The sequence below is a fragment of the Corvus cornix genome, chromosome 6 (genome assembly GCF_000738735.6).
Source record: "Corvus cornix cornix isolate S_Up_H32 chromosome 6, ASM73873v5, whole genome shotgun sequence".
NCBI classification, from domain to species: domain Eukaryota; kingdom Metazoa; phylum Chordata; class Aves; order Passeriformes; family Corvidae; genus Corvus; species Corvus cornix.
This window is the reverse complement of record NC_046336.1, coordinates 27060616-27082009: the sequence shown is the minus strand read 5'-3', so window position 1 is coordinate 27082009 and position 21394 is coordinate 27060616. Positions and strand designations below refer to the sequence as shown.

General features: G+C 36.4%; 1 protein-coding gene across 7 annotated transcripts in view; it reads left to right on the top strand.

The window, feature by feature from the left end:
• SHLD2 (shieldin complex subunit 2) overlaps positions 1-21394 on the top strand; it is a 29811-nt gene that overhangs the window by 6694 nt on the left and 1723 nt on the right. For 2 of the 7 annotated variants that reach the window (XM_019286626.3, XM_010400854.4), the window contains exons 2-7: positions 12694-15164; positions 15694-15801; positions 16571-16765; positions 17622-17756; positions 19104-19310; positions 20163-20397. In XM_019286626.3, coding sequence (XP_019142171.2) covers positions 13655-15164; positions 15694-15801; positions 16571-16765; positions 17622-17756; positions 19104-19310; positions 20163-20397 — 2390 coding nt within the window. In that variant the 5' untranslated portion in view covers positions 12694-13654. Of the gene's footprint in view, positions 1-30; positions 15165-15693; positions 15802-16570; positions 16766-17621; positions 17757-19103; positions 19311-20162; positions 20398-21394 lie in introns of those variants that run through there. The other 5 variants (XM_010400855.4, XM_039554433.1, XM_039554430.1 and 2 more) reach the window with 5 other exon arrangements.

The window sequence follows — 21394 nt, the reverse complement described above, 5'->3', positions numbered from 1 at the left end:
AATGTTTTCTGTTTTAATTAAATTGTCCCTTCTTGAACACACTTGAACAATTTTTGAAAACACTGGGTCAAGTTCTTCGTGATTATTATTTATTGTCTAATCTTGTCAATGTTGGCAAGATAATGTCTAACTTACCTGTTCTACTTCACCTCTTCTGTTTTTTTCACTTGAAAGCCAGTATGTTGAAGGTTAGCTTATTTTGAAGTACTGGTAAGGTAGGGTCTCTGCATATCATTAGTGAGAGATTTTCTGGTTTCAGAAGGACAGCTATATTGTGGCCTTCTGCCTAAATGAGTTAAAATCACCATGGAATTTGTAAAAGCTTCTCCTGGTTTCTTTTGTCTTACTAGTTTTCAGATAAGCCTGGTGTTTTTCTTTGGTTTAGTAAAGGAACACTAAATGGCAGTCTACATAATGTATGCTCTTAGATTGCTCTGTTATCATTAGAGATCAGCTTTCTTGATCAGAGGATGCTATGTGTTCACCTGAGGATTTAGGGCTACATTATCATTGTGGCATTTACATCAATGTAACATTGGGCTACATCAACAGAAATTGAGCTTCTTCCCCGTGTGACCAAAAACCTCATGAAAGTAATAGATGAATAGGTGAAGGATGAAATTAGAAGCCACTCTCCTTCACTGTTCTGTTCTCCCTATTTACTTTACTCCTCACCTACACTGAACCCATGCTTGTAGTGCAAGTCCATTAATGTATTCAGTTTTAGGTGTAATTTATTCTTGTTTATTAGATGACTAATTCAGTGAAGGTTATTTAAGTTAAAGAAATTAATGGGCCTGTTAACTAAAAGAAAAAAAAAGTCTGTTATTTGACGGAACACTCATCTTTTGTCTCCCTGAGTGAATTGTAAAGTCACAACAGAATATAGGGTACTGTCTCAGGACTTAAAGTAATTCTTAACGTTTTGAAACTAAGGCTTGATTGTGTGGCTGTATTCTGCACAGTGTAAGGTAAGAGAGAACCTCCCTCAAACAGTGTATGAGGTTCAGGAACTAAACAAACAAAAAAAAATAGTCACATCAGATGCCCTGTGTTAATCCTGACTTTGAATCATTTGATTATTTTGTGCTTGTAAACCAGCACCTGAGACCTCAAGTAAGGAATAAAAGCAGAGGAGGACAATAAATCTTACGTTGCAGGAAGAAAGAACTGTAGATAAAGAAATGATATAACCAGGGATGATGACTGTTAAAATCTCAGTAGGTAGGGTGAAAAGCTGAGGTGAAAAGGGTAGTTTTGTATCCTATCAAAAAGCTGAAGGATTATGCACCAGGAAATGGCAATGAAATGTTTAAGGTATGAGTATGTAAGATTCACTCAGTGAATTCTGCACTTGGTTCAATTTACTGTGCAAGCAAAAGTAAGTTACTTAATCTTTCATTGCCTCAGTTCCCGTGAAAAAAACAGATGATAATTTATTCCCAGCTTCTTAAAAATATGAGGAGGACAAATACAATAAGTATTGTTTGGAACTGAGCTGGTTATACAAACTTGTAAGGTCCTCACATCTGAATGAATATAGGCCAGAAATTACAGAGCATGGGCAGTATTTATTCTTAAGGAGAAACTCCTGGAATCTGCTTTTCTAATAAACTGATACAGTTTTTCTTTCCTATCAGACTTGATTTTCTTCAAGAAATATAGGAAAGTCTTAGATTATTTTCCAAAGTGATCAGTAAAATACTTCTTGTCTTGAATGTTTACCCTTTATCAGAGCATATTCAATTTACTCATTCCTAGGAACAGAAACAGCAAGGTCTAATGGAGCTGCAGTTCATTAATTTTGTGTTGAAGATGATGAAAAATTGAAGTTACATAGGCTTTTGCAGGTTCTGTTGGATTAAAAGAATCCATAGAAATCAGTGATAGAGGAATTGAGCAGAAGTTCTCTTGGAATAACAAATACTATCCGTAGCTTCATGCGTAAGCTACTTTAACGGGTCAGATCAGATAAAAGGAATGGTTGTCAAATACATTACAGACATGTTTTGCCAGCAGATTTTATTTCAGTTATTTTCATGCTGTATACTTAATATGTCTGAAGTCAGTCTTTCAGCAAGTCTTCATCCAACAAATTGGATGATGGCAGATGAAGAGTAGGTAATATAATTTGACCTGTGGCTATATTTGGTTATAAAAATTTCTGAAATGCCAAGTAAGGTGGAATTACTCAACAAACAAAGAAAATAAATACTGGGGTTGGCATGAGTTCTTTGGGAATATGCCAGTGTAGATATGATTGTGCTTTCTTGCTGAGAATGTCAGATCAACTTGTTTAAAGCAGTGAAGTTCCTTGAACTTAGTCTTGTTTGGTTTTTTCTGTTTTCCCACTCTGGATCATAAAAGAGCATAGAATTGAGATGAGATGGAGGAAGGTGGCTTTATTAGCTCTGTAACTGCATGGATTGCTAATTCTAATGGGCCTGTTGAGAATACAGACTTTGCAGCTGAGCTGTTCCCCGGCCTTCCTGTGTCCAGCAGTGGAACCCCAGCAGGCAGAGCTCTTCTCTGGCATGAGGCCTTCATTCCTACAGTAAGCTCAGTCCAGATCAAACCCCTCATTGCATCAATGCTTGTAAAACAGCCCTAATCCTAAAGATTGGTGGCAAGCCTTCTGCCAGTAGTTCTGCTCTTGACATCTAATTCTCGAGCTGAGAAGTCAGTATTTAATTTTTTGAACAATGGCATAGGACTCAAAGTACTCTAAGTACCATGAGTACTCTTAGTGTGAAGCATGGTGGCAAATTTCTGTTGTGGAGACTGGAACTAGACTGGAAATCCAATGTAATGTGGAAAAGCCTAGATAACTTTTACATTGGAACAGCTTCAGTCCCCACTAAACTGTATTTTGATTTATATAAGATGAGCTATTGAGAATTTGGAAGAATAGGGCTTGACCTATTTGGGGAAAGTTTCCCCACATCGTTCTAAGATACTGATGTTGGCTGCAAGAGTGAAATTTTCTTTTTTGAAAGGTAAATGTGATTCAAGACATTTTTAAGGGGCTTTCTTTTTTTTTTTTTTAATATTTATAGTCTTAAGAAGCTGGGCTCTGTTTGGAAGGGAAGAACTTTGCATAACACCACCATTCTATCCAGCAGTACAGTGTAGGTGGCCTTGCAGTGCTCAGCAGTGGAGACTATCCTGATGGACAGCTTCCTTCTCCATGTTTACATGCTCCAAGGAAAGCTGAGGTGCCCGATAAACAGCATGTCGCTTCAGGGCTACCTGGAGAAGGGAACTGCATAGAATAGCTTCCAGGATCAGAACTTTATGCTTTAAACTTACCTGGATATAAAATGTAAGTGCTTGTTTTTTAAACACTGTTTCCCAAGTTAAAGGGATAAGCGTAGGTAGAGGGACTTGACAACTGGTTCCCATTTGGGATTAGAATCTTAACTTGCTTGAGAGCTGGTAAAGTAAAACTTACTTGTTTGCCATATTGAGAAAGAAGCATCAAGTAACATCATAATGTATGAAGGAATTAAAAACTACACAGTATGACTGCACAGTTCTTAATTCTTATGATGTTACATCTTCCCTCTTCTATATTTGCGTTTTTTAATGAGGAATGCAATTTAGGTGGACACTGTTTTGGATGTTTTTCTTTTCACCTTCATCAAATCGAATTCTTGCACTTGCTCATTTTGTGAAACTTTCCATCCATGCCCATCATTTACTAATTTTTCCTCACTGTGATCAGACTGTTCAGTTTTCTGCTTAGTTTTTCTGTTGGCAGCTGAAGTTCATAATATATTGTTTAATATATCGTAATGTCGTACAGATTTCTGTTGAGAAAAGCACATTAATATTTTGATTCTCACTTGTTTCTGAATACCTTACTATCTATATTTTGGAAAAGATGCCTTCAATTATTTTTAAGTTTAATTTCCATTATATAAACTAAATCTCCATTTGTTGCCATTTAGATTTGTGCTGACAAATACGATGTCTTAGCAGTTTAGTTTTAAATCTTTTATTTATCTCAAGCTTTTCTTCTGCTCCAGTGTTTCATAATGGTTAGCATGAAATGTTGCCATACCTCACTTGAGGTTTGTTACGAGCGCATGGCTCCTAAACTGCCATTCATTCAGATGGTATGTTAGTTTTATCTGCAAGATCAAGTTTTTATATATATATGTAATGTTAACATAGGTATAGTTCCTGCAAAGCAATGTCAGGTAACTCAGAACATGAGCCTAGACAGAACAAACTGTACTGCTTTTTGAATTCCTTTCTCTCTGGTCTGTTGTAAAGGTTACTAATCTCTGGAGAAAGATAATGGATCACATGTTTGGTGAATAGATTTTTGGGTTTTCTGCTTTATCTGCTAATTTTAAAATCTTCTAAAGTAAGCTCATATAAGCAGATTTTAATGTGAAATTTATGGGAAGGGCAAAACCAATATGTATTTACTCATTTCCTGTCATATGCTTAATACTGCAGTAGCTGATTATTTATATTCCATGTGCTTCCTTGCACAAGCAAGTTAAATCTGGAGTTACTCAAATCATTAGCTGGATACATAGAGTACTTTGATATGGAATGGACAGCAAGTTCCCTGTGTTTCTTCACCTCTAATTTTCCTCTTCCGTGTTTTTACAAAATGCAGAATTCAGGTGCATGTGCACCTGAAGTACCACGAGTCACACAGAGCAGTAATTGTCTTTCTGTAAAGGATGTCACCTGACATGGAATAAGGGCAGGTTACAAAAACACTCTTCAGAGCTACTTTAATTTGTGTGTTGGGGCATCATTAAAAAGGTAGCGTTCTAACATTGGCACTGCCACTTCTGTTCTGTGTGAAAACTTCCTGCGAGTGTTTTCTAAAATATTTTTGAAGGCTATTGTGATTTTAGCTTTGTACAGCAGCTCAGATGGTTTTCAGGATAAAAAATACGCTAATATGTTAGTAGCCAATGTTTGCCTTGTGTACAGCAGTCCTGTTGTTTCTATTCTAGTGAAAATCAAGTATAGAACTTGCAACATTTGGTAGACAGAGAAAAAATTGCATTTGCAAACAGGATTACAGTTCCAGTACACAAGGTGTTAAACTATGAGGTGACCATTTCTTTAATCTCTACTCTTTCTGCATTATATTGCAGAAAGAAGCAATTTATAGTTTTACTTCCAATTGGAGCAGCTTCTGCATGAAGACAAATTAATAAATAGATAAATCTCTTTAGTTTCCATCCTTAATTCTTCATACTTCAGGAGCTTTGAAAGTTACATGGGCAGGACTATGTAGTATTGCAAGTAATAAAAACATGTGTAAAAGTTACTGAATTAAAGGCAGCTGAATGGAGGTACACAGCAATCATAGCACAGTACAGATAATAACTGAGGTATTGCCTCTAACAAAAACCATGAAGCAAATGATGTGCTTTGACTGAGAACAAAGGTGCAAGAAGGTTTTTATCAATGGTTATGCTGCTGTGCCCTGCTGCTACACACTACGACTTGGAACAGTAGAGGGAGACCCAGGATGACTTATTACATCATACCTTGAGTTTTTTGATTTTGCTTGAGGTGTTTTCAGGCAGCTGAATTACCATGGAAAAGGGTATAGGCCAAGTCAGTGTTTCTGGCATTTAGTTAGTAAACTTCATTCACACTTTGTTCAATTGTAATGATTTCCTTTAACTTTTTGGGGCATAGTGGGATAGAAATTGTGATCTACAATTTTTTGAAGTGTAATCAGTCTATTTATTTTTAATAAATAGTCAAAGTGCATTTCTGCCCTAAAGTCTGAGAGAAGAGCTACCTCTTTGAAATAAGGAAATTTGCATCTAAAAGGCACCTTTGGCTCGGTCAGCTGTGCTGATAGTTACTCAGTATCACCTGTTCCCTGTTAAAGCTTAACCGGTTTGCTAAACTAACATCCATCTAAACCATTGAAATGTAAAGGATTATGTATTAAAAAGCTAATGCTACTTTTCTTTATGTATCATATCTTAATTTTTTCCTAGGTAAATGCCAAAAGACTTGAAAACTTCAGTTCTGTTTCCGTGAGATTCACTGTAGTTCTGACTCATTTAAAATCATCTGAATTTTTTGTCTTGGTTTCCTGCAGTGCCCTAGTAAATTAACAACTTTACTGCTTAGCTGGAATAGCTGTGAAAGAGTGTTTGCTTGGCTGATGTTCATGCAGCTCTGCTAAGAAGTTGGTAGGTGTGTTCCTTCTGTGGCCACAACAAGGAGCAAGTGTGGGCAGTGACCCATCTGTGATCTTTGTAATGCTGTTGACCAGTGTACAGGGGCAGTTTGGCCCAAGTCTGAAGGTTATGTTTCCTTAAGGGAGCTTTAGCTCTTAAAAAATCTTAAAGCTCTCGACTTCTAGATAGAAGAGCTTATCCTTTTCACTTACAGCTGAAGTGTATTCTTGGGGTGTGTGCAAAAGGGAAATATTAAAATAATCTTGAAAATCCTTTGCCTTCTCAAGAACTGAAATTTTAGATTTGGATATAAAAATCAGTGCTGTCAGGTGGTTAACATCTCTCAAGAATTTTGTTTGAATTAAAATGCTCATATCCAAAGCAGGTGTTCGAACTTTTCTTCTGAGACACTAGATCTATAGAAATGTGTAAAGGCAGCTTTCATTTTCCTGAGGTATGAAAATACTGAGGAGATCAGCTGTTGATTGTATCTGATTGGCAGCTCCTTTGAACCTAACAGAAATACACTGATGATACCACGTAAAGGATGTAGCTGCACACTGCGGGAACAGATAAAATGTGCACAATGTGGCTTGGGGTGGGGAGGGAGTAGGTAGGACTGGCGCCATAGGTTCAGTCCTGGCAAAAAGTACTTGCTGCCGTTTATGTTTGCAGGAAGGTTAAATGTTTGCTCTTCTGGAGGGATCCTGTATAAACAGGGATGAAGTAAATGCAGTCAGAATTGAGCTGTTGGTCTAAAGGTGTCTTGTGGGGTTGTGTGCCACCTGGCTTCTTCTGGAGCCTTGTGTAGCTTGTAGTTTTGAGCAGCCTTGGAACTTTTCGATCTAGTGATGACTTGTGTGCTCCAGTATGACTTCTTGGAGTGAGTGACTGGTTTTTTTTGGTTAACAGACAGTGAACCTGAATTGTTAATGATGCTGACAAATGAGAAATATCCCACTTGTCTTAAAGGCAAGAGGAAGTGCAGCTTCTGTTAAAGTCTATTGCTAATATAACCACTTGTGGTGGAGAGTGAAAGACATTTTCCTGGCACTAGCAGATTATTTACATGCTAATAAAATAAAGTAGATTACTTTACACAGGAAACTTAAGAATTACACCTTTTCAACACCCTGTCTCCCACAGTACGAAAACACACAGTCAGTCTGGCTGTTGTCCAAAACAGTGACAATATCCCGTTTTTGTCTATGAACGTGCAGTCAGCCTCCAGGTTTTTGTTGTAAAACTTCATCTTTTTTGAGTAAGGCTTTTGTAAAGATGAGAAAATAATACTGGTGGCTTTGTATTTTAAATATTTCTTACATGTGTATTTTAATCATCTGGTCCTAGTAAATCAAATCTACCAGCAGTTAATCTGATGGAAATCAGGCTATTAAGATATTTCTTTGACCAGTTACCTTGCTTTCATCTTAGGTCCTGTATGGTTTTATCCACTTCTGTTTATCTGATGGTCTCAGTCCCAACATAGATTTTCATTGGTAATGATACCTGTGGAAAATTTTCTGCAAACTAAATAGTTTTTGTAAAAAAAGCCACAATGATGCCGTTTTAATATTGTGAGGTATTTTAATAGGCTGAAATATGTGGAACAATATCTTTCTTGACAGGAGGTATAATTCAGGCAGTTTAGTTGTTTAAATAGTCCTCAAAAATAAGGGTTTGGGGAATGAGTATTCTTCAACAAAACATGCATGGCACGTTTGTGTATATTTGACCTTTTACCTTTATCTTTCTTTTCTACTCAAAAGGTCAGTGTTCTCTAGAACTTTTAACTTCTTTTGTTTGTAGCAGCCACTGGATGCTCATATCTCCTTAATTTTATGTTTTTATGTATTGCAAAACAAAAATCAACAAATAGCATTTACTTAAGGGGCCACCTCGAAAGGCACAAAGGCAGTGAGGAAAGAATTATCAAGCTAATCACAAAAGCCTACGACCTTTACTCCGATTTTCAAACACAATGAAGACTATCTCAGTGGCTTAATTGAAAATGTATTATCAGTGTTCAGATTGTTGCATCATTTGGTTCCAAAAAATAATGTAAAATAAAATGGCTGATGCAACTGCTCAGTAGACGCTTTTATATGATGCAAGCTTATATTTACAGAAGAAATGTCTTCATTTCAGGTCCAGGGAGATATTTTCCTTCTAGTGCACAACTTTAGAAACCACAGGCCCTGATCCTGCAGGCAAGTAGGTGCACATTAAATGTTAGCAATGCCATTTGATTGTTTGCCTTCTTTTTCTATATTATCAGTTCAGTAATAGTTATGAGGAACAACTTGCCTCTTCTTACTCAGTATTTTGATTTAAGTTTTTTTACAGTGTCAGACTGTGGAACTTCTAAGAACACTGATTTCTGGTTTAAATTATTCCCCTGCTGCTGCGGGAGTATTTAGGAAGGTTTCTATTGTGGTACCTAAACCACAGGTGTTCTGCATTCTAAAAATCATATTGTTTCTGAAAGGGCACCAAATAAGGAAGAAAAAATGGGTACCTCATGTTTTATGGCTACATATTGCTGAATACAGGTTTTATGTACTTGTAAACCAGCTGTACTTATCTTGAGGCCAGATGGTACTGTACTCCTCTGGTAATAGCCAGTGAAAAGAACTAAGTACTGAGTGGATTAGTATTGCTGCTATTTGACTTAAATAGTAAGTACTAATAGAAATTATTTTATGGTCAATAATAACCTAAGTACCTCATTTAGAAGTAACTTTATACTAATTACAGATACTGCTGTAGGCAAATGAATGCTTGTGATTTTCATCAATTTTGATATCGATTAGCAGGGTTCCTGCTATACCACCAGATGTGGTTGACAGCAGCCTCTGTGCACAGTATTCCGTGTGCTGACATGGTGTTATTATGTGAGCCAAATAACCATCTTGGTGTAAGATTGCAGTTAGTTACACAGGTCAGTTATGGACAGGACTACAGTCTTTGCTTGAAACCCTGTATTTAAATTCAGATTAAAGGTATTTGGTGATTGTAACAATCACCAAACAACAGATGACAGAAATAAGACCTATCCTATTAATTTCCTCAGCTGCCCATGTGTACGTGTATGTTCTCTCACATCTGTGTTCCCTTGACTTCTTGTTAGGTCGCACTAGCCTTGGCTAATGCAATCCACTTAAATCTCTTTGAGCTGCCATTCACTTACACGTATAATCTTCTCTTAAGCCCACATGATATGTCCCTCACTGTTACATACAGTAAGTTCACTTCAGCTACAAGTTGCTTAGCTTGATTTCTTCTGTCAGTTTTTATTTTCCATTGTGTTCCTCTTAACATGTATTTGGACCAAGCTTATTGATTTAGTAGATAGCTGCTGTCGCTGGTGTATTGATTCACTTGCAGTGCTAGCAGGAGTTGTTGGCAGGAAGATCATGCTTCTTTTTCTTGCACAAGTTGCAAGCAAACATGTGATATGTTCATCACTTCATCCCAGAGTTGTTTCCATTTCAGTGTTTGAAACTGTTACTACACTGCTTACTGTTTCTTCAGTTCTTCAAAGTTACTGTACATCTGCAGCACCTGGCTTTTAAAAAGACCACATTGAATTTTGGAGGGAGATTTGAGCAGCATGGTGGAAGTGCCAGGAGAGTTTCCTGTGATGTAATCAGAATTCTGCATCAGGAAGTTTTTCTGGTTTTCCTTTGGTTGGCAAGTGTCTTAGTAGATTTTCTACTCTACAATCACACGGGTTGAGCTGTCGAAAAAAGAAAAGCCCAACCAAACAACCCTACAGCTTGAATTGAACTGAAACTAAATACTCTGAAGATGGCTATGAATAATTCAGTTTCCTCTGTTGTAACATAGATGAATCTGTTCTTTAATTTTTTATACTACATGTAGGAGGAGTATAAAATCAACTATGTGAATAAGGGAGGGGAAAGTTCACAGTAGAAGTTAAAATTTAGAATTGAAAGAATATCCCACTTTATGTATTTATTGCTTACTGGGCCAGCTTTTCAGCAGGTAAAGGACAACATAATGTCTTTTTGCATATTTTAGGGATCGAGTCATTAACTACTTACATTTAGGATGTTCAGCATCAAGCTGCAGCAAATCAAAGTAGGAAGTTAAAAGAATGTACTGTCTATCTCCTAAAACTTCAGTGTTTCTGGATGGGAAAGTAGGTTACACTTCTGCATTATATTGCTATAGTCCTTTGTCTTCTGATGCATGGCTGTCTTTTATTTCTGTAGTCTTATTTGTTGCTTGAAGCTGTAGTGTGTAACAGACATAAAGAAGCTCTTAACGAGAGGTTGAATTAGTGTGGTTTACGCCTAATGTACAGGGCTTAAGTAAAGACTTGATGAAACTATTTGGATGTAACTTCTCAAAACAGAGATTTAGGCACCTGGCTACCGTGAATATTCAGGAATGATAGGAAGCTGAAGCTGTGTCACCCTCTTAAATTATCTTGGCATAATGCTTAATGATTATCGTGGCGAGTGAATGCTATTAATGACTAGTAAAATATGGAATAGCAGTAATGAGTATTTCTAGGGTATTTTAGGGGTACTTTAAGGTCATATATGTAGCATCAGAACATTTCTAGAGTAACTATGGGAAGAGGATTTCTAGAGCTATTTTAAATTTTGTGTGTAGCAAATCACTAGAGATTAACAATCTGTTAATGACAGTTCGTTTTAAAAACCTTTAAATTTAGAATTCCTGTCTTACTGTTTAGATTGGAGGAAATAGACTATGTAGCATAATATATTTCTTGTAATAGGTATATTAAACTTCAGTTGCAGTGTCTTGCAAATGTACAACTTGCTGATGTAGTTACTGTTTTTTAATAGATCATTGACCCGTCAATCAGACTCTGACCATTTCAGAGATAAAAAGCTTGGCTTTCATTGGCTATTAGGAATAGAGCACCTTTCCACAAATTAGGAAATGGTGTAATAATTAACAGGTATAATGGATATGTGCATTCAGGTTTCAGGTGTATCTCTATGAGTTTTAGCTCCCGTTATCTTTGGTGTAGTTAACCCACTGTCTGCCCACAGATAAATTAAATACAGTAAAAAAATGGATTTTTTTTGTGGCAGTGGCATTTTGCTAAAATGATTGATAGATTTTTGCTCATCTTTTTAAAATCTGTAATGAATTGTTCTTTCAGACTTTTATTTAAAACAAGGTTCAGAACTTCACTGACAAACTCATTAAGTGAGTAATAATTCCGTTCTAAAGCAGCAAAGCAAAGGTTCATTAAACAGTTTTGCATACAGAGAATTTAGGTAAACTTCAGGGTTTTTTTTCTTTCTGATTTACAGACCTAAATGATTTTAGGTACTGATGATTCCTAGTACAGGAAGGACTTTGACATCTTTGACCAAAAAGTCACTTGGAAGTTGCCAAAGCAGGTCGTTTGCTAGTGGACTTACTACATGAATCAGAAAGTTGGCAAACGTCACCATTGCTAAGCTAATTTAGGTTTTGAAAATATAAACTGTATTTTAATTGCAAACATTCATTAAATAACACCAAGGTTCAATTCCTTTGGTGTGATCATAGAATCATAGAACAGCTTGGGTTGGAAAGGTTCTTAACAAAAATCATCAAGTTCCAAGCCCCCTGCCATGGACATGTTTCACTAGACCAGGTTGCTCAGGGCCCCATTTACCCTGGCTTTAAGTGTACTGGCACTGCAAAATATGAATCAGGAAAACAAATCCTAAATTTAGAGAAGTTACAGAACTGGAAAGTTAAGGAAAACTTCCTGAATTTTTGTGTAACTTACAACTCTTTAAACATGACAGAAAACAAAAGAGAAGTGATACTTAAAATGAGGGGCTGATAAATTACTATATAACTGGACATTTACCAAGTTCATTTAAACTAATAGTAACATTTTCTACTTGACATAGATCTGTTACTTAACTTTTTCCATCATGTATTAGGTAGCCTTTTATCCACAAAACTTATTAACATCACTTCTTTAGGGATTCAACCTCACTTTGCTTTGTCTTTCCCTTACCTGATCTACTACTTTAGTGTTGAACTGTAAATTCTGTCCTTCTGGTTATTTGTATATTATCATTCTTTATGTAACTCAAAGCTTTCATAGGTTTGGGTATTGTCCTTTAAGAGTTATGTTCTTATAAGACTAAATTTAAATGTATAACTGTAGAAGTTTGGACATCCCAATGTTTTAAGCAGTACTTGTTTTGTTATGAGCATAAAAGTGAGCAGTACCAGTCACTGGGTTTTGTAGCTTCTTTGTATTTTGCCCAGTCTAATTTTAGTGGTTGTATATTGCTTTTCCAGTGACAACAATGATATAGCAGAGATCAGCATTCCGGGATGTTTATGGTTTTTCCATGTTACAACGAGCCTTATGAATGTGCAGATTTACCGACCCCTAGTGGGGTTGTTAGGAAAATGGTTGCTAATTTAATTAGTGCTAAATGAAAAATTTGCATCTTTTTCAAATGCTGTATTTGTTTTAATGGTCTTTTCCTTCTATTTACAGCTGGATTATCTCAAAATTTTTCTGGTGTTCTCTACATCTACGGAATTGCCTATTGCAGCAACTTCTATTAGCAAGAGTACTCCCAAAACAAATAGCTATAATCAGCATTTTAATGAACAGTTATAGCTGTTTCTGCTTATTTTAAAATTATAATTATACAGCAGAAATTTAAAAAAAAAAATCTTTGTGTGCTGTGTAAGTGGGCTAATTTTAATTAGCTAGAAAAGCTAGTAATTTCTTGAGTAGTTTGATACTCCATGAATGAATTAAAGCAAATCCTAAATTGCCTGCTCAAGCTTTACTGACCTCTTAGTGGTTATTAAATAATTACAATTTATCAGTAATAGCTTGAAACAGTCATTTCATGCCAAAACAGCATGTAAAATATTGCATTCCTAGCAAACTTTCTAAATAGCTCTAGTATTTTAATCATTTAGTTGAAACTGTAATTTCCTGGAAGATTAAATGATCTCTTAACCATGCTGTGAAGATTTCTTAAAGGCATTTATTTCACAGGAGTTAAAATCAAGCACCGAATAGTGAATTCACATTTGACTGTTTAATTAGCAATAATAAATGAAGACAAATAGGTCAATAATAAAACTTAATTTTAACTTCACTATAATGTGTTTCCAAGGGTCAGAATCAGAAACTAGGTGTTGTTTTATTTTTATAAATTCATTTTTCTGTGCAAGTTTGACACAAAGAAATATTAAATATTTCTAAAGTAACTTCCATACTTTAGATTTTGTATATCTATTTTTATAGGCTTTAGGTAGTCGAGTAGTGCTTTTTCCAGGTAAACTATGAAATACTCCTATGAATTTTAGGTATTTTTTTAATTTTTAAGAAAAAGTAAAATATTTTTTTTTTTTTGCATTTGCTAATATTTATTATTGTGCTTATTTATTATTGTGCATAAACCACATTATTTAAAGTCAAACTTACACAGCAGTCAAAAATGTCAAAAAGACCACAAATTCATATTTTTGTGGGAGCACCCAGTATTCCAAGCCCACTGGAGATGTTAGAGCAAAGTAATTCAGCACCTACTGCTGAGAAATGGAGAGAACTCCACTGTTTGTGTGATACACATGGGTTTGTTTCTGGAAAAGTCCAGGGTGCTGCTGCCCCCTCAGTGCTCCAGGCAGAAAGCTCCACAGCCTCAGGACTCCCTACAAAAGGGGACAGCACTCAGGCTCAGCAGGGCAGGTTCATGGCAAAAGAAGATTTGACATCTCCTGCCCCTGTGGCAGTGACTTGTACCAACTTTCCTAAAAAGACAAGTTTAACTTGCTCTGGTTGTCAGATATGCAAAGATAGATACACATCTGCAGATGTAAATCAGGCTGCAGATCAACACCTGCCCCAGACCTGTGCAGAATCAGCTGGACAGGATAAACCATCACATGGCTGCTGTCCAGACCTCACTGAGAGAAATGCCAGTCATTCAGGAGTTAACAGCTCTGACATTTCTGATTTGGTTGCCAGTACTAAGCAGGTCAGCATCCATCTGCAGTCTGTGGGATTTCAGTCAGGTCATAGAAGTGAACATCATGAACATCTAAGTCAATATCTGGATATGTTTTTCAAAAAAAGTCAAGAGTCCAAATCAAAAGAACCAAATCACTGTGCAGACTTTGTGGTGTCAGCAGACACTGAATTTCAGAGTGTAGTGACTTCGAGTCTGGTGGCTGTTTTTGCACAGGATCAGAATGAGATGCAGGAAAGAATTGGAAAACTATCAGAAACAGAAGCAGGCAAAAAAGCTGAAGAAAGGCAGTGTGATCGCTTCCAATGTGATTCTGGTGTTGGAACATGTACTACTAATGTGACTGAAAACGAATATAAGGAAGAGGATGCAAGTTCTCTTGAACTTTTCAGTTCTGAGGATGATGGGGAAAATGTTTGGATTGAAGCTACAAAACAAGAAGGAAGTGCTAAGGAACATACAGAAAAGTTTCAAGAGCTTAGTGTTCCTGCTAAGCAATTTGTAAATGAAATCCATATTGAGTCATTGAGCTCTGGAATACTGTGCTCTCAAGGAAACTGTTCTCACAAGAACTCTTCTAAAAGACCCCGCAAGTATGAAGATTCTTTTCATTTTTTTCACTCAGCATTTCAAAGACAGCTGAAATCCAAGAGAGCTAAACTGAATTCTTCTCCACCTGGTTCTGGGGTGAGAGTGGATCCGGAGAGGATGACAGAGTTCAAGAAACTCCAAAAGAAACTATCACTACTTAAGAACTGCTGCAGCAAAAATCAAAAGTACAGTATTTTGGTCACAGTTGTACATCCTTGTCATATCAAAGAAATACAGGTGAAGACTAAAACAAAATCTTCGTGTAAAGTTCCTGTCGCAACAATTGTTGTTGTCGACCAGTCAGAAGTTGAGAGAAAGGTGGTGCTGTGGCGTGCTGCTGCATTTTGGTCCCTCACTGTGTTTCCTGGGGATATTGTACTGCTTACAGGTGAGAGTTCTGTTATTTGCCTTTTTAAAATACAGATCTTTAAAATGCCTGTTTAAAGTAGAATATGTAACAAGTGATTTGGGACTATGGCTAAACATTTGTAAGTAGCTTTCTTACATCACTCACATCATTTGAGTTTTCAGTCATCCTGCCAGTGGAACATTGACTATCCCATGGAAGTTTGCCCTCAGACACAGCCATGGAGAGTCAGGGGTATTCTGTAAGGTGTCAGTGTTTTAGAACAGTTGTTCTTGAAAATTACAAGTCCTGTTACAAACCAGACCTAAGCAGTGTTTGCTAGGAGGTTAGTGAATTTAAAACTTATATCAAACTAATGAGAAAATTCTATTAACTCATTGTAAATGGCATTTAAAAAATAGATTAAAAAATAACACTCTGTTTCCAAGTGATCTCTTTCAAACCCTGTGCCTTACACATCTGTATGTAAGATGGTTTTATAGTCAAGAAAAGTATTCTACACTTCAGTATTGTTGATACATGAGTTGATAAGGTTGCTTTTTTCTTGCAGATGTAGTAATGTATGAGAATCTTTGGTGTGGAGAAGTCATGCTTCAGTCTACATTTACCAGTCAGTTACTAAATCTGGGGAACTGCTCAGCTCTCAATCCAGAAGAATGTAAGATTGTAGTGCATAAGTTTCCATGAAAACTACAGTAAAACAGCTTTTTCAAGTACTCCATTTTGTTGGCAATGCCTCACACATGGGATAAAATGGAAACGTGTGCAATTGAGAGGTACAAAACATGACAAGAATATGACAGGAACACCTGTGCGCAAGATGTGGACATGACAGCATCAGATAGCATGTGAGAACCATGGTAAAGTTTGGTGGTTACCACTGAACTCTAACGAAACTGAGTTCTTTGAGTTTAGTTTAAGAACGAGCAGTTATGTCAGGACATGGCCATGTGATGTCTGAGTTTTCATCAGGATTAAATTTTTTGCAAAATGGAGTAAGTAGATCCTTTCAGGGAGAGTAATTCACTGCAGGCCATGGAGGGTTGGAGACTGAGGGGAAAATACAGTGGAAGTATCACAGTGACTGCATTGTTCTTACTGTCTTTGTGGTGTCCACTATTGCCAGCTGTTTAAGGCAGATTCTGAGGTCAATGATCAAGCACAGCTTTCTTCTTACCAAGCTATGATACAAGATTTTTGGTGTATTTTAAAGTATTGCACTTAGCTTAACTTGACCTGCTTCCTCTTGATAATATCCTAAAGTACAGTTTAATTTCAGATCAAGTGTTATATATCTCAGGAATTTCTTACCTTAAAATTATTCTTGAACAGTTTTGATTTCATCAGTGTAAATATGTTCCAAGCCATAAGTTTTATACTTCTAAGTATAAAAAATAGTATGTGATTTTGCCTTTATTTCATGTAAGTTTATCCTATAGTGGATGGTGGTGTTCTCCATGGCTTGTTGGCATACATATCATCAGAATTTCCACACTTCAGAGACATTCCACAAAGACAAGTTCAGAGACTGGATGATGTTCAGTATGTGCAGCTAGATCAGCTCCAGCCAAATACTTTGGTGCACTCAATCCTGAAAATTATCAATATTTCTGTATTAATAGGTAAGTTCATGCACTGGACGTCAACTTCTGAAGTAGGTGAAACTTAAATAGTAATTTTGCAAGGCAAAATGTTTCTCACTGCTTGACCTCAAGCTTTGCACAAAAATTTGATCATATTGCACTCTCATCCTATATTAGTAAGCTACAAACTTCTACCCACATTGTCAATATCATGTTTATTAGTTTTAAATGCAGAATTTTGAAGATAGAAATCTTCATAATTTGCTCTAGTATGTAAATCTTGGAACTGTTAGATGTTTAATGCAAGTGTTCTTGTTCAAAAATTATTTGTGAAAATATTGTAGTTTTAGTGTGGAACTGAAGCATGCAGTGTCCTGGATAAGAGTGGTGTAGAGATCTTAATTGTTTCAGTTTGTAGGGACTGTTACTAATACTTTTAGTGTGCCTTGTACATGACTATGGTTTTCTTCTATGTGAAAACTTCTAGAGAAATGTTTCTTTCAGTGTATTCTACAGAAGTTACAGGAACAACTTCCAATTATGGCAGTTACAGAGAAATTGAGTACAATTTCTTTCTACTCTACAAGTCAGGATGAATGGGAGCTGAAAGATGCTCAGATATCTCCTGTTTTAAAGGGAGTTGCCGAGTTGCTGAGTACTTAGATGGATAAAAGTAAATTAATATACTTTATGCACTCCTTTAAACTAGATTCATGTTGCTGAAGAAATCAGATTATTTTCTGTCCTGAAGAAATTGTAGGTGTATTCTTGTTTGCTTTTAATTGTACCATAAAATGTGATAACACCGTGATTTCACCTTAATACTGAGGCACATGGGGTTTGTGTGCTTATAAGCTTTTTACTGTAGAAGTAATGTAATTTTGATTCTTTTCAGAATCTGTGTACAGCTACAGAGGTGGCAACCAAAGAAAAATTATTCTAACAGTAGAACAGAACAGAGATCAACACTATAGGATGGTTCTGTGGGGAGCAGGGGCTGCCTGGTGCCCTCAGCTTCAGAGGAAAAAAGGTAAGGTCCTTGTATCTACTGGTAAGTGTAAAAGGATTTTTGTGATGCTGTTAGTGCCTTTTAAGTGTTTAGCTGGTAACATTTATCCATTTAATCTTTAAATACTCCCCTTGGAGAAGTAACATATTTTATGCTAGTTCTAACATGTCTCCTCTGTTTAGAAGCAGTGTCATCAGCAGCAGAATTTGAATGCACTTTAGAAGACTGAGAAGGCATAAATATTTAAAATCTTGGATCTATATACAAGATGCACTCTTTTGCATAGTGCCTGGTTATGTAACTGTGAAAACCCATGAGTGTTAACTGTGTTACCAGTTTTGCTGGGTCTTCCTTATCATTGTCTGGTTTAGCATGAATTGCTGAGGTTTTTCTACTCCTTACTTTTATTTTCTGCTTTCCACCTTACTAGTGTCAGGCTTTATATCTTAGTGGTCTTGAGATCAAGTCCAGCTGTAACTAACTAGAAGCATCTCTTGCAAGAATTACATAGCCTGTGTTTCAGCAGTGTCTACTACCAAATTTTGATTTATTCCTTGTCTTGTTCTTTGAAAATAAGTTAAACTAGGTTTATGTTAAATTGATAATTGTGGAGATAGAAGATCAGAAACAGGGATGTATTAAAAAATGGAAGTTGATGAATAACATGATTTTTTTCTTTGAGACGTTGCCATCATTAGAGCTGACAACAAATTTCAGAGCTGGTTTCTTTTTCAAAAGGCTGAGTTGTCTTGACAGCTGAGTTTGGTAGAGGTGCAATGAAATTTCCGTTATGGGACAACTCATGCCAAGTTTATAGGGAAAGGGAAGGAAAAACCTTACATATCAGACTTGAAATGAAGTTACCAGAGCTGACCATATGAGCATGTGTTTGTCACTGTTATCCCCAGGGAGACGAGAAGAATCATGCCATAAGGCAGGTCAGATGATATGGCCGAAGCAGAGCTAAGGCCACGTTTAATGGGAAGCTCATCTTTTATAGTGTGGTTTGCAATAAAGAAATTACATGATTGGCCTATTCACCCACCACCTCTCAAGGTGATAGGTTGAGCCCTATAACGCCCATCTGTAAATATTATTTTTCCATGTACCCAAAACAATATGCAGTTCTCGTAACAACTATGCAGCTGCCAAGAGTTTACTTTTCTCTAACTGCTTTTTCATGAGAGACTGCGTGAGAATGAAAGCTTCTCACAGTTTTCCTGTGAAGCTGTGAGAAGCTCTCTACCAGCTTTTTAGCACCCACAGGTGATCTCATGTTTTTCTCAATCATGGAAGTAACCTTGGCTTGCTGGAAATGAACCACAGTATAGAAAGTAAACTCTTCTGTTTGCTTTTTTTGTTCTTTAGATCACATATGGGACTTCAAATACCTTCTTGTCCAACATAGTTCTGTCTCAGGTGACTTGGAACTGCATACAACTCCCTGGTCATCCTGTGAGTGCTTGTTTGATGATGACAAAAGGGCAGTTGAATTTAAAGAAAAGTTTCAGAAAAGTCAAACATCCCTCGTGGAGTTGACAAGGCTCTCAGCACATTTGGAGGAAAAATGCTCAGGTAAATGTTATCCATAGCTCTGTAATGTCTGTTGTGCCATGCATAAGTAGGCTAAATAGATGCTATGTTGATGAAGTAAGACAGTTGGTCTTTAAGGTAGCCCAGATCTGGGATTCTGAATTTATTCTGGAGGCTGCTCCTCTGTACTTGGCCAAACTGAATGTTCCATACTTGGCCATACAGTGAACCCAGTGGAGAGATAGGTGTGGTGTGTGGTGCCATGCAAAGACAGCTTTGGAGCACAGGGAGAAATGCTGACTTGTGTTGTCCACACCAACCAGTCTAGTAATGGTGTGACTAATTACTGAAAGTTTGTCAGTCTTTCTCCAAAACTGGTACTCTCTAAAGCAAAGTAGCTGCTCCTATTGAAAACTTCTTAAAAACAAACAAGACATTTTACACAGTCATCCCCTCCCAGATAAACCTAGAAGATTGCTATGGTTGGCATTAAATTCTAGGAAGTGATTAAAGTTGTTGTTGCAGCATTTAATTTAAATATAAAAGTGAAAAGCTAAGTTGTTAAAGCTGTGCTTTTCAGTACCTCTGAAAGAGTGGGAAGAAAATCACTTGGAAATTCTTTGCACAATTTTTGTCTCTTATTCAGGCACCTTCTATAGTGGCATCTACTAAAATAGTACCTGAAAATGTAGTACTTTTATACATCTAAAAATAATATTTAGCCACAAGGATTTTTCACTGCATAAAATCTCTCTAAAAGTTTGAACATGTGTTAACAAAGGGGAAAAAGTTGAAGAAGTTTTTGATAGCAATTTTGGTTTTAAATCAGCTGTAGCCCATGCTTTTGCTTTCAGTTTAAGTGAAACTTAATTTGTATTTGAATTGTTTTTGTAGGAGTGATTCAAGTGAAAGCCCATATCTTAGAACTGAAGTTTACCATTTCCACTGGTCAGTACAAGCAACTCATCTTCTCTGCTGACACTTCACTGGAGTGTGTTTTGGCTTCTCTGCCTATGATCACATATTCAGGTTGTGCCAAATGTGGTCTGGAACTACAGGCAGATGAGAACATGATCTACAAGCAATGTATTAGATGTTTGCCATACAACAAAGTCAAAACATTCTACAGGTAAATAAAGAAAAAACAAAATAATGTGTATTATTAGGGAGGTAAATTTTCTCCATTTTAGCTTGCCCCATATATCAAATTCTTCATTTAAGGTGTGGTTAACAATCCCTGTCTTTCTAATGAATTTTCAAGTTGTTGTTCGTGAATTGCTGTATTATATTGTCATTATTTATGCATGACATTCTTAGTTTAAACCTAACTTCTTAATTTCTTTGAATACTATGTCATACAGGAATGATGGTTACCCAATACTGTGTCAGATAAAGCTAAGATGGAGTAGAAGCTTGAGGACCAAAGGAAAACTCCTCGAGAATCTTGTTCCAGCCTAAATCTGAAATCATGTGAATGCACAACCATATTTTTAAACTGATTAGTCAGTTTCAGCTGTGCAGAAATAATATTGACAAATGTTTTCAATAAACATTCTTGGAGAGCAGAGATAGTGATTTATCACCAGATGGCACTGTGAGACACACATATTCACACTTAGAGAAAATAAACTAAGGGGATCCAGTTGATGTAGGTACATCTTTATTAACTAATTGTTCAATTCTCACATTTATCTTGGGCTTTTGAAATGTAATTATCAGAGTGACTAGAAAGACATGTAGCTAGAGAATGTTAATTGAGACAACCATGGAAATAATAGAATTCTAGAATATGTAGATTTTCCATCTCAAATTTTTCTCAAGTTCTATCTAAACTCTTTCATAGTGAGTTTAATGAATCACTGACTTAAATACTAGTATCCTGTTTATCTAACCAAGTAGTGACTTAGTATTTTCCTCTAAGCAAAACAGTCTTGCATCTTTAAGTTTATGTGCTCTTTGTTTTCCTGTGAGGGAGGATTAAGTGCAAAGAGTTTCTTTTCTTAGCTGAGAAGGTTCCCCCAGTCTTTCATAAGACTATAACATCTCAATGGGCATAAAGGACCTCAATTTGCTCCTGCACAAGACGTGGTAGAAAAATGATAAGGATTTCCAATATTTGTATTCTC